General features: G+C 55.9%; 3 protein-coding genes and 1 non-coding gene across 5 annotated transcripts; 1 reads left to right on the top strand and 3 right to left on the bottom strand.

Annotated features, from left to right (window-relative positions):
• Nucleotides 1-1,596: 1,596 nt before the first annotated feature.
• Nucleotides 1,597-6,678, bottom strand: LOC117648343 (putative glycerol kinase 5). The gene is made up of 8 exons (XM_034390837.1): nt 6,455-6,678; nt 5,495-5,588; nt 5,057-5,226; nt 4,706-4,903; nt 4,075-4,408; nt 3,587-3,807; nt 3,379-3,521; nt 1,597-2,570 (listed from the first exon to the last, which is right to left on the bottom strand). The coding sequence occupies exons 1-8, from the start codon at nt 6,566-6,568 to the stop codon at nt 2,171-2,173; spliced, it is 1,674 nt and encodes a 557-aa protein (XP_034246728.1). The 5' UTR covers nt 6,569-6,678; the 3' UTR covers nt 1,597-2,170.
• On the bottom strand, nt 2,692-2,763 carry Trnaw-cca. The gene has a single exon. It is a non-coding gene; the product is annotated as a tRNA-Trp (tRNA).
• A 298-nt stretch (nt 6,679-6,976) lies between the features above and the next one.
• Nucleotides 6,977-8,699, top strand: LOC117648112 (elongation factor Tu-like). Its single transcript, XM_034390334.1, has one exon. It carries the CDS (start codon nt 7,156-7,158, stop codon nt 8,617-8,619), a length of 1,464 nt encoding a protein of 487 aa, XP_034246225.1. The 5' UTR covers nt 6,977-7,155; the 3' UTR covers nt 8,620-8,699.
• On the bottom strand, nt 8,697-11,993 carry LOC117648111. 2 transcript variants are annotated; one of them, XM_034390332.1, is made up of 8 exons: nt 11,834-11,993; nt 10,703-11,737; nt 10,434-10,632; nt 9,718-10,361; nt 9,442-9,642; nt 9,283-9,357; nt 9,133-9,162; nt 8,697-9,052 (listed from the first exon to the last, which is right to left on the bottom strand). In XM_034390332.1, the coding sequence occupies exons 2-8, from the start codon at nt 11,714-11,716 to the stop codon at nt 8,987-8,989; spliced, it is 2,229 nt and encodes a 742-aa protein (XP_034246223.1). In that variant the 5' UTR covers nt 11,717-11,737; nt 11,834-11,993; the 3' UTR covers nt 8,697-8,986. The 2 variants fall into 2 exon arrangements, with proteins under 2 accessions (XP_034246223.1, XP_034246224.1); XM_034390333.1 differs by having other exon boundaries at nt 9,288-9,357.
• Nucleotides 11,994-12,063: the final 70 nt, after the last annotated feature.

Genomic DNA, 12,063 nt, shown 5'->3' with positions numbered 1-12,063 from the left:
CGGCACAGCCGGCACAGGAAGGAGACAGGCGAGGACCGCCAGACAACGCGTCTCCGCCAGGTAAAAAGAAAACCGAGTGGATGGGTTGAGTGCGTTTGTTCTGGTCCCGGCAGTCCCCTCCCCGCCGGGTCAAGGTCACTTTGCGAGGCTTGCTGGCCAGGCCGTGCCGGGCGGGCCGTGCTGGACGGGCCGTGCCGGGCGGGCCGTGCTGGACGGGCCGTGCCGGACGAGGGGGTGGCACCACTGCACCGTTCTTTTAGGTTATGTTAGGTTAGGTCTGCCCCTTCCCTTGGCGCCGCTGCACTGTGGATGAAGTCCGTTCCCGGCAGACTCGCGCCACTGCGTGCGGCGCCTCCACTCTGCGGGCACACCATAATTACGAGCAGCTCAAAATTGATTGCCATTTTCTCCGTTCCAAATGCAACGTGCCGTTTTTTTTCCTTTCCCGTCGGCACGGTGGCCTGGTTGGGCCTGGTTTGTTGGTTCTGTCCCTCCGGTGGCGTATGGACAGTTGGACAGTGCAGCCCCCGCAGGGTAGGCAGCCTTAGCCGTGCCTGTCGGGCCTGTCGGGCCTGGCGACTGGCGGTCAGCAGGGACGGCAGGTTGCTTCGGAACAGCGCTCTCGTCGCTCTGTCTCTCTCGCACCCCCACGGGACCTACGGGACGCCCCACGAGTGCGAGAGAGACAGCGCGACGCGAGCACTGTTGGGAAGCAGCCTCCAGGCCAGTCTAGCCGGCCTTCCAGTCGCGTCCAGCTTCCATACCGCTGGACCGCATCTGCAGCCAGAGCGGCAGCGAGTGGAAAAAAAAGCGCCAATCCAAAGTTCCACGATTCTTTATCTCGCTCCCATTTTATACTTCGAATGAGGCGGACATCAGAAGAGCATCATCTACCTCCGACGAAAGATATGCCGGGCGACGACAACACCGCGGCTATATATTCGTATTTTGTGCGAGGCGTTCTTTTGGTGGGCCGTAGACTAAAAAGAGACGACATGGGCAAACGCAAACGCGTCCAAAAAAAAAAAAACACAAACAGAGGAACGCGTCCAGAGCGAGACAGGAATAATTAGCCATGCTGACGCGCGCAGCCCACCACGCTGGAAAAAAAACGCGCAGGAACTCGCGGTCGCGGGGAGTCGAACCAGCGACCGGCCGCACTAACGAGTCTCGTCGTTGGTGGAAATGGGGCAAACGGCGAGCTTCGGGCTTTACCGTGGTTTTGCGGTCAGCGACGCGGCGCACACCAGGTGACCTCCCCGTGTGCGTGTGTGTGTGTGTGTGAGTGTGAGTGAGTGTGCGTGCGGTCGCGAACCGTAATAGGAGCCGGCGACCGGACGGGCGGACGAGCCGAGCGCGCTGTCCGAGTCCAAGTTCAAGTGAGCCGACACGCGGGGCATACGATCATGTGTGGTCTGGCCCTTAATGGCAATGGGCTTGAGGACTGCCGGGCAGCGCAGACCACCCCACTCGCATCACCGCGCGGTGGGCGGCCTGCCTCGCAGGCGCTCTTCTCCGTTTTCCTCCGATTTTAAAAGAAAACGGGTTTTCGTGACAGCGGCAGGAGGAGGAGAGGGACGTAATAAAACACAAAAGTGTACGACATCGTCATTATTTAAGAAACGTATACAGTCCTAACTAAAAGTAAAATATCACCGTGGAATATCACACTGAACATGAAATGGCGGATGGAACCGTTGGTTCACCCCCTTTTGTTTTAATCCCTCCAAGCTTCTTATTGTCTCCTCGCCGAGTGGCAAGAGTCTAGAATCACACAAAAGAGAGCAACAATCGAAGGAGAGTTAATTTCGAGCCTGCGAACCGGCGCGACACAATTAGACAATTATTCAATTTGTCGAATCGGTCCCCGAGTCACACGCAAAACGAGACCCGTGCCTCTCCTTGCTCGCAAGAGCGTACAAAAACAATAACAACAAAAACAACAACTAGTTTGGCCCACAACACCTCGAGGATGGATAATACAATCTAATGGAAGATAGCTGCAGTTACAAACAACCTGGTGGGCCGCAGCGAAGGCCCTTCACGGGGCGGGACTTGGGACCCACTCCAAAAAAAGTCTCAAAATCAGGAATATCGTCGTGTAGCGAGAGACCCTCCGCGTCGCCGGGTCATCGGCGGCAGGTCGTCCTTGGCGTCGAGCGGCGTCGGGTCACGAGGCGTCGCCGGCCCCCTTGCTGGCGGCGGAGGGCGTCCTGGAGGACGACCTGGAGGACGACCTGGAGGACGACGAGGGCGACGCGCCGGCCGCCTCGTCCACGGGGTACCAGTCCAGGAAGCGGCCCACCGCCCTCTCCCACAGCGCCATGGCCGCGCGGGCGTCGTCGCGGGCGTCGTCGCCGACGTCCAGGGCGCGCGGTTCGAAGACGCGCTCCACGCGGCGCAGGGCCGCCACCTCGGCCTGGTCGCGCCACACGCCCGCCGCCACGCCCGCCAAGTACGCCGCGCCCATGGCGGACATCTCGGCGCTGGTGGCGCGCTCCACGGGCAGCCGGGACAGGTCGGCCAGCAGCTGGCACACGAAGTCGTTGCGGGACACGCCGCCGTCCACCCTGCAGGCAGTTCAACTCGCTTTTAGCAGGAGCACAGGGCCTTCAGTCAGATGTAAGCGGTCGGCGAGGGCCTTCGGAAAAAGACATTCGCGAATCGGGCCAAGAAAAAAGAAGGAGCACATGACCCCGACGTGATTTGAACACGCAACCTTCTGATCTGGAGTCAGACGCGCTACCGTTGCGCCACGGAGTCCTGGTGAAGGAAGCCGGCTCGGCGCAGCAGTACATTCCTCCCGCGAGGTTGGGACGCCGTCGCGCCGCCGGCATCGACCGGAGGGGAGGGGGAAGGCGCCGCGCCGCGCCGTGGCGAGCCGCGGCCGCTCGGCTCCACTTCGGCTACCTTCGGCGAGCTTCGGCTCGGGCGGCGCGGCGCGTACATCCAAACCGCGGCGCGCGGCCAGCCAGCCGCCCAGCGCCCAGTCCAGCCAAGTGCTCCAAGTGCCGGTCCCCTGTCTTCTCCGCGTCGCGTGAGCGACATCGATAACCTATCGCCCTGCCGGCCCTGCCCACCGCGGCGCGCGGCCCGGACACGCAGTGCAAGTGCACGGCAGTGCGGTCAGCAGCACGAAAACCTAGCCGCCATCCCGACTGCGGTGAACCAAGTGACAGCAAAACGAGAAATTAGTCAGCTCTTGGCTGGCGCTAAGTGCCGAGTTTTTGCCCCGCTGGCGCCGTGCTGCCGCCAAGCTGCCGCCAAGCCGGCGCGCGGCCCACGTCGTGGAGGGTCACTCGCGGTCGAGGACGTTTAAATGACGCGGAGGACGCCGTCGCGCGTGCTGGCTGTGCTGGCTGTGCTGGCTTGTCGTACCTGATCCTAGTGTAGGTGCACGACGTCTCCTCGTCCACGGCGCGCAGCAGCTGCACCACGCGGTACGCCAGGCTCTCCAGCATTGCGCGAACCATGTGCTCCTTCCGCGCCGTCGGCTTGATGCCCAGGAAGCCGGCCGCCGCCTGCGAGAGGTTCACGTCAGCCGGGGTTCGAGTCCGCGCCGAGAGGGAGGGCGACGTGTTTGTACCTGGTAGTCGTTGACGGGGGCCTGCAGGCCGCTGAAGGCCGGCACGAAGCAGATGCCGTCCGAGTCCCCCGCGGCCTCGGCCATGCCGGACGACTCCGACGGGTCGGCGTACAGCCCCATGCTCTGGCCCCAGTTGACGATGTTGGCCGTGTCGCTGGACGCGCCCTCCACCAAGTACACCAGGTCGTCCTTGACGCGCCAGCCCACCACGGGGTACAGTCCTGTGTGAAGGCGCCGCGTTACACAGGCAGAGTACGGAAAGAAGGGACACTGCACAGTGGGCCAGGCAACCGGTGGAGGCGGCCAAAACGCGTTCTGAGCTCCAGAGTCGCTAAACAGGACTCTAACCGAACGAGTGACCCCACCAATGGATTGCTCTTCGAACGAGGAATCCATTGGTGGGGTCACACGTTCGGTTCGAGTCCCAGCGACTCTGGAGCTCAAAACGCGTCTAGAGTTTCGGCCGCCTCCTGGAGGGGCGTGCCTACCCTTGACGGACGCGTGCGTCTTGCCGGCGGTGTTGATGTTGACGAAGGTGCCGGTGCCCATGGTGACCTTGATGAGCTCGGGCTGGAAGCAGCAGGCGCCGTACACGGCGGCGGACTGGTCGGCCACCAGGCTGCGGATGGGGATGGCCGCGCCCCACACGCTGGGGTCGCTCTCCGCCAGCGGCCCCGCCGAGTCCCCCACGGCGGGCAGCGCGTGCTCCGGGATGCCGAAGATCCCCAGCGCCCACGACGCCCAGGACATGGTGAACGGGTCGTAGAAGCCCGTGGCGGACGCCGAGGACACGTCAGTCACGTGGCAGCGGCCCGCCGTCATCTGCAGGCCGAGCGCGTGGCGCAGTGGTCAGCGCCGAGGCACAGTGGATTTGCCAGAAGACCGGTGGAGGCGGCCAAAACCCTAGACGCGTTTTGAGCCCCAGAGACAGGACTCGAACCGAACGTGTGACCCCACCAATGGGTTGCTCTCCGAACGAGGAACCCATTGGTGGGGTCACACGTTCGGTTCTGAAATCCCATTCAGCGACTCTGGAGCTCAAAACGCGTCCGGGATTTTGACCGCCACCACCGGTCTTCTGGCCCACCGGTTCGAATCCCCGCGGCGGCAGGGTCTTACCTTGTACATGAGCCACGTGTCCACGGTGCCGAAGGCGGCCTGGCGGTTGGCGACGGCGTCCTTGAGCGCGGGGACGTTGGTGAGCGCCCAGCTGAAGCGGCAGGTCACCTGGGTGTTCATCAGCTTGAGCACACTGCCCGCCAGGAAGCGCTTGCTGCCCGTGACGGCGTACAGGCAGCGCGCGCCGAGCCGCATGCCCTGCAAACACACGTCGACACGTTGACACGCCACACTGCAAAAGGTAAGGTAAGGGCGCCTGAAGGCACGCCACCCATCGTGCACCGCAAGCCCGGCGCACAGTGGGGCAGCGGCCAAAACTCTAGACGCGTTTTGAGCTCCACCCTGGCTCACCCGCCACGTGAGGGAGTTGTTCCATTGGCGGACCAGCCCGTCGGCGCGGACGTCCTTCCAGGTGATGAAGTTGTGGAACGGCTTGCCCGTCCGCCGGTCCCACGTCACGAACGTGCTCCTCTGCGTCGACACGCCCAGCGCCGTCACCTGGTCCGGCCGCAGCCCGGCGCCTGAAAGCGACCGAGTCTTTAGCTCTGTATAGTGTGGTGGCTGCAGGGATGCCAGAACGAACAGCTGGACGAACAGGCAGCGCGCTATGCGATGCGCGTTACGTAACAGACAGGGGCGTTCCTACGCAGAGGCAGTTCGAAGCGGAGGGCAAAGCAGCGCTTGTTGCCCTCTAACCGTTTCCCTACCTTTCAGGCGGACGCCCCAAGAGTGGGAGAGAGACAGTGGAAGCTTCGGAACCAGGGAACCAGAAAACCGGCACCTACTCACGCTGAATAGCCTCCGCGACGACCTTCTTGGACGACTGCCACAGGACTTCCGGGTCGATCTCAACGTAGCCGCGCTTGGGGTACAGTAGCTTCACCTGGCGGGGCGAACGAAAAAGAGAAAAAAGGTCGTGAATCGACGAATCGCTAGTTAATCATATTCTCGCCACGTGTTCCAGGTTTCCGGTGCTGTATGTACTGAGGGTACGGATGGGCGTGGAGCATACCAGCAGCCGACGCACAGTGGGCCAGAAGAGCGGTGGAGGCGGCCAAAGCTCTTAACGCGTTTTGAGCTCCAGAGTCGCTAAACAGGACTCGAACCGAACTTCTGACCCCACCAATGGATTCCTCGTTCGGAGAGCAGTCCATTGGTGGGGTCACACGTTCGGTTCGAGTCCCATTTAGCGACGCTGGAGCTCAAAAAGCGTCCGGGATGTTGAACTCCTCCACCGGTCTTCTGGCCCACTGTGCGGCGGAGCGGGGCTCGGCGGGGGCGTCGGCCCTTGCACCGCGAGCTGATAACGAGGGTCAGCGAGGCGTATCGCACGCATATCGAATCCACTCAGCCACCTGACGGCTCCGCCACGGCTACGGCTGCCGTCGCCGCCATGCGGGCGAGCTTCCTTGACGGCGAGGGGCGCCGACGCCAACCCCGCGTTGAACCGAGAGAGAGAAGCCCGCCGCCGCGCTAAATCAATAAACATGCCGCCGGCCCTGCCGCCCTGCGCGGCCGGCGAGCCGCGCCAGCTTCGGCAGCGTTGGGACTTCCACGCGTTCAAAGCGGGCGCGCTGGGCGACTTCCGGCTGAGCAGCTGGAGGCGCGGACGCGCGGACCGGCCGCGGCGCGGCAGCACTGGAGCTGGAGCAGGGAGAGCAGGGAGAGCAGGGCATGCGCGCGCACCCCCAGCCCCAGCGGGCCCAGCGCCAAGGTTAGGTTGACGCGACTCCGCTCCGCTCCACTCACCGAGTCCGTGGCCGTCGCCACCACGCTGCCCGTCCTGTCGATGATGTGACACCGGATCGACGTGGTGCCCACGTCCAGCGAGGCGATGAACGGCGTCGCCGCCGGCGCGGCCATGGCGCGGAAGGGCTGGCTCTGTCGACGGGAAAGTCCGCCGACATCTAACTAGAACCAGCGGCCCCGGCCAGCATCGGGGACACAGCCACAATCAGCTCACGGAGGCGGGAAACGGGAGGGGGCGCGAGAGGGGGGCGGGAGGGGGAGGGAGGGGGCGCCCCCCGGGGGGGCCAAGCCTGGGCAAGCCCCCCGCCTCGTGCAGGGGACGCTCGCCGCAGATCGCGGAGCTAGGTGACGGCGCCGTGGACGCCCTAAAACGCGGTGCTCCACTGCCCGCGCCCCTCGACGACGCCCACGTCGACCGCGAGCTTTGCCTTCCAGTGCCGGCCCTTTCCGGTTAAGGCACAGTGTTGGCAGCAGCGGTCCTGCCGCCAAAAGTGCCAACACTTGAATGAGCAGACGTACTTCATCTTGGCAGGGCCGTCGCCTCGGCCTGGAGCCAAGACACCAGCCTTTAGGCGCAAAATAAATCAAAACTCAGTCAGCGCTGTGTTTGGGCCCTCGGGTCGCCCCGATCGAAATATATTCCGAAAGCAGTTCGATGCGAATATTGGTCCTCCTGTCAGCTGAGCAAAGATGGTCGCAAGATGGCGGCCGTCATGAAGCAGTCTTGTTTATTTCTCGCCAGAAATATTGTTCAAAGAAGTATTGCTGCCGCTTCCAGCGACTGCAGCACGCTTTTGCAAAATGGCATTCCGGTTCGCGGCCTCTCCAGTGCTATCACGTTCGAGAAGAAGCCGCGGTTGGGAAACGCCGTGCAACCTAACCTCCGCTTCGCCACCAAACCAGACGACACTCCGAGGAAGGAGCACGTAAATATAGGAACGATTGGCCATGTAGACCACGGCAAGACCACTCTGACAGCAGCTATCACCAAAATCCTTGCGAAAAACGGTTTGAGCCAGTTCCGCTCCTACGATGATATTGACAAGGCTGAAGAGGAAAGAGCAAGAGGAATCACCATCAACGCATCACATGTGGAGTATGAAACTGCGAAGAGGCATTATGCGCACACTGACTGTCCGGGACACAGAGACTTTTTGAAAAACATGATCTGTGGCGCCTCTCAAATGGATGGGGCCATCCTTGTCGTTGACTGCAATGACGGTCCAATGCCCCAAACTACGGAGCATTTGCTTCTTGCAAAGCAGTTAGGTGTAAATAATATTGTTGTGTTCATTAATAAAGTAGACATCGCCTCAGACGACCTCAAAGAGCTGGTTGAGTTGGAAGTGCGAGATTTACTCACAAACTTTGGTTGGAATGGTGAGGCTGTTCCTCTTGTCCACGGATCAGCCCTCCTTGCTCTGGAGGGGAACACATCAGACATCGGTGAACCTGCCATCATGAAGCTGCTAGACATCCTGGACAATCATGTCACTCCCCCTAAACGAGACTATAATTCGCCCTTTGTAATGCCCATCGACAGTGCAGTGAGTATCCGGGGCAGAGGGACTGTGGCCATTGGCACTGTCAAGGCAGGAACAATGAAGAAGGACGACAAAGCGGAATTGCTAGGATATGACAATGCCATATCAACCACCATCAGCACTATTCAGGTATTCAATTCTGCCGTCCCTTCTGCCAGGGCTGGAGACCATGTTGGTGTGCTTTTAAGGCAAATGAAGGCATCAAGTGTTAAAAGAGGAATGGTTCTGTGTGCTAGAGATGCCTGTAAACTAAGCAATCAGTACGTGGGCACAGTTTACTTCCTAACAAAGAGTGAGGGTGGACGTTCCAAGCCTGTCACTTCAGGTTTCATTCAAGTGCTATTTGCTGAAACATGGCAAGTAACTGCCAGGTTTGATTTTGAGGAAGAAATGGTGATGCCCGGTGAAAGTAGTCCTGCTGTTATAACTCTGCTGAAGCAAATGGTGATTTTGCCTGGGCAGAAATTTTCAGTTCGTGATGGAATGCACACAGTGGCTTCTGGTGTTATTAATAGTGCCAATGAATGCGTGTTTTTACCAAATAAACTGTTGTCCATGTATAAGCCTAATAAAGCTTCTGATGTCAAAAATGCAAAGAGCAAAAAATCCAATAAGTCATAATTAATATTTTACCAATTGTAAATGTGTGTTAAGTGAGCAACTTTGTTAATAAATGAGAACTTAATACAATAATCAACTTATTTCTGTTACAGTTTATTTATCAAAATAGTTACAGAGCCCAAGTTACAAGTTTCATAGAAAAAGAGAGCAAACACTCATGATTTGGCATTAGAAAAATGTATCATGTGACTGGAAATACAAAATCATAAGGGAATGGCTTTCCCTGGATACAGACTAAAACATTAACAACAAAGTTCAAAATACAATGTAAAAGGTTTCATAAAATAAACATACTTCATTCATCAAATTAGCTGTTCAATGGAGAACAGCCATTACTTTGGTTCTGATGGAGACTCAGAGCCGCTTTCTAGAAATTCTTGGAGGGGGATCCAAACTGAGACTTCCAGGTATTTTTGTTGGCCTTGAATGGAGACTAGAACAAAGAAAAGAATTTTTATGTCAAATAATAATAATAAAACTGGGTCATCTATCATAAAAGGCTAAATTGTTTACCTTCCTAGTTGCGGTTAAACTCTGTTTGACCTGAAACAAAAATTTACTAAAAACAGTAATAAAGAATTTTTTTGTAATCCTTAATGCTATGGTTGGTCAATAAATTTGCAAGTCCACAGGAAAGAGATCACATTCATTAATTCAGTATACCTCACTTGAGTTCAGATCACTGTCAGAAGAATGGACTTCAGCTGACGTTTGCCCCAACACCTTCCTTCTCCAGGTCTGTCAGGCATAATTTGAAATACATCAGTAAATTACAAAAAAACTGTTAGGAAAGAAGTACCGCAGTACTAATTTGAGACTTACAGTGTACGATGAAGATTCTTGCTTAGGAACAACTATGTTGGGAATGTCAGGTAAGGAATCATCAGATAAATAGTCATCTGCTTCCAGTACAACTTTGGCACATTCCTTTTTGCTCAGGTTGGGCTTAGAGACTTCTTTACTGATCTCTCTTTGCTTAGAGATGAGCGAAGTCACTCCAGTATTCGTTCTAGGGGTTGTGTTCTGAAACAGAACAATTAAAAGAAAATTAGAAAGCTCACAGAAAGAAGGATTGAAGAAGATAGACTTAACCATTACCTTCTGGAACAGCCAATGAGTGATTTTGCTTGGGTCACTTTTCCGTGCTGTGGAGGTACTGCTGGAACCCTTTCTCTCATCCTTGGGGCTAGCAGAAAAAAAATCTCTTTTGACAGAGCCACTGCTGGATGTTGTTGGAACAGACACAGACCACGGTGATCGAGGGGTGGAAGCCAGAGGGGACTTCACAGATGTCGACTGTCCTGACTTAGTGGGAGTCCTTAAAAGATCATTGTAGTCCATCTCTTCAAGCACCCATTTCTTCGAGGTTGCCTTGACAGGCGACGGCTCCCACTTGTTGGAATTCTTCTTGACAGGTGAGGGCTCCCATTTGTTAGAAGTTGACTTGACAGGGGAGAGCTCCCAGTTGTCAAAGGTCATCTTGGCAGGGGAGGGCTTCCATTTCTTAGAAGACACCTTGCCAGGAGAGGGCTTGGACTTCTTTGGACTGTTCTTCTTGGGCTGCTCAGAGAAATTATAGACTGAATTTTCCTTTCGATTCTTTTCTTCCATTTCAAATACTTTTAGTTTCCGCTTCAAAGCAACAGGTACAGAGAAGTATGGGATCTTCAAAGACTTAGGAATTCGTTCGATACATGTTTTCACAAATTTATCAACAACACGAAGTTGGTCCAGTCTCAAGCCTGAAGAAATTTTTAAAACTTATTATGCATAAAAACCAAATTTAACACACAAATATAAGGAAATTAACTCACGGTCACTGTGCAATCGGTCAAGCAGCAATCGAATGCTCTGGTCAAGGCTTTCTATGTGATATATTTTGTTCTTCTGCTTACACTTTTCATAGAGGGTCAGGAGATTTCCTTCTTGGCAGCAACATGAAAGATAGTCCAACATCAAAAGTAGAGCCATCAATTGCTCTTTACGGCTTTTGAACTTCTTAGGGATTTTTTTCTGTAAAATTAAAACGGAATTTTAGACAAGACCACACAGTGCCATAGTTCAGCAAAAGAAAAGAACTTACCACAGCATGAGAAACTGTATTTACGTTGTTGAAGTCCCTCATACAGTCAAAGATTGGCACATTGTAGTTTGCAACAAAATTTAATGCTACATCCTCAGCAAGCTTGCAATCTTCAAAGCTTGTGTCAACTTCTGGATAAGTCAAAATTTCATCACAATGTTTCTCCACTCCTCCGAAGAGAAGCCCATGCCAGTCTGGTAAAACAGTGGTTTTTGGCTTCACTTCCACATCTGCTTCTTCAAAGTGAAAATCTTCCTTTTCAATGGGGGAGTCAGGCTCACTTTGACACTCAGAATCCAGGATCCCCAAGTGGCTGCCAAGGCCACTGCTAGAACTCTGAGTATCCAAAAACTCTGACGCACTTGTTTTGGGAGTTGGCTTAGGAAAGCTAGGCACCAAAAGAGAAACAGCAGTTTTGGGAGTCTTCACAACAGAGGATGATTTGGGAAAACCAGAATTAGGCTTCTTCAGTAAAGACACAGAACCAGTCTGTAGCAAGGGAGAAGATTTGGGAGTCTTCGACTCGGAAACTGAGATCGCCCCTGCCAAAGGGGATTTGGACACGATTCTTTGTGGTGTTTTGGACACAGGAAAATTTCCTCTCTCATGCAAGGGCGAAGCTTTAGGCAGGATGGATTTAGGAGCCTTGGCTACAGAATCAGAAGCAGTCCCCATCGGAGTAGGTTTGGGCAGTATAGCCTTGGGGGCTTTGACCACAGGGGCAGGAGCTGGCTTCGAGCTGAAACAGTCCCTTCCAGCAAAGAAATAGTCTTCACGACTGCTGACACTGGGCACCTTTGATGATGAGGTCTGCTGTTGCTGTCCCTCTCTGGGAAATGCCTGCCGTTTTGGAATACTTCCAAAATAGTCATCTTGTCGGCTGCTGAAACCGATACTGGACAGCTTGGACGAAGCCCGCTGCCCCGCCCTGGGGCTCACAAGTCCGAAAGTAAAACTGTCGTCAGAAGACTCGGAATCCGTGTCCACGCGGTCCCTCAAACTGAAGTACGGCATGGCGGCAGAGAGAACGCCACACTGCAACAAAGCGACCCAACAGCCATCAGACAGTTCTGGGGTAGCTCCAGTCAAAGCCGGCAGCACACCACCACCTCGAACTCGAACGCCACTCACCCTCACAGAGAGTCCAAGTCGTCTGCGGAATCCTCGCAGGATTTCAGTTTCGCATGGAAACAGGTGGAGGAGACGCCAGAGCACGCAGGACCAAGGAGGCAGGACGCAGACGCAGCCCAGCAACAGCGAACGACGTGCACCGACTTGTCGCTCGGCGGGGCGGGCGGACAGTGGAGTGGGCGGGGGGCGGGGGAGGCAGGGCGCAGAGTAGCGCAGAGCGAGGGGGTGGG

This window comes from Thrips palmi, unplaced genomic scaffold (genome assembly GCF_012932325.1).
Source record: "Thrips palmi isolate BJ-2018 unplaced genomic scaffold, TpBJ-2018v1 HiC_scaffold_3, whole genome shotgun sequence".
Classification (NCBI taxonomy): Eukaryota; Metazoa; Arthropoda; class Insecta; order Thysanoptera; family Thripidae; genus Thrips; species Thrips palmi.
Note: the sequence above shows the minus strand (reverse complement) of the source record. Positions and strands in the feature narration are given on the sequence as shown.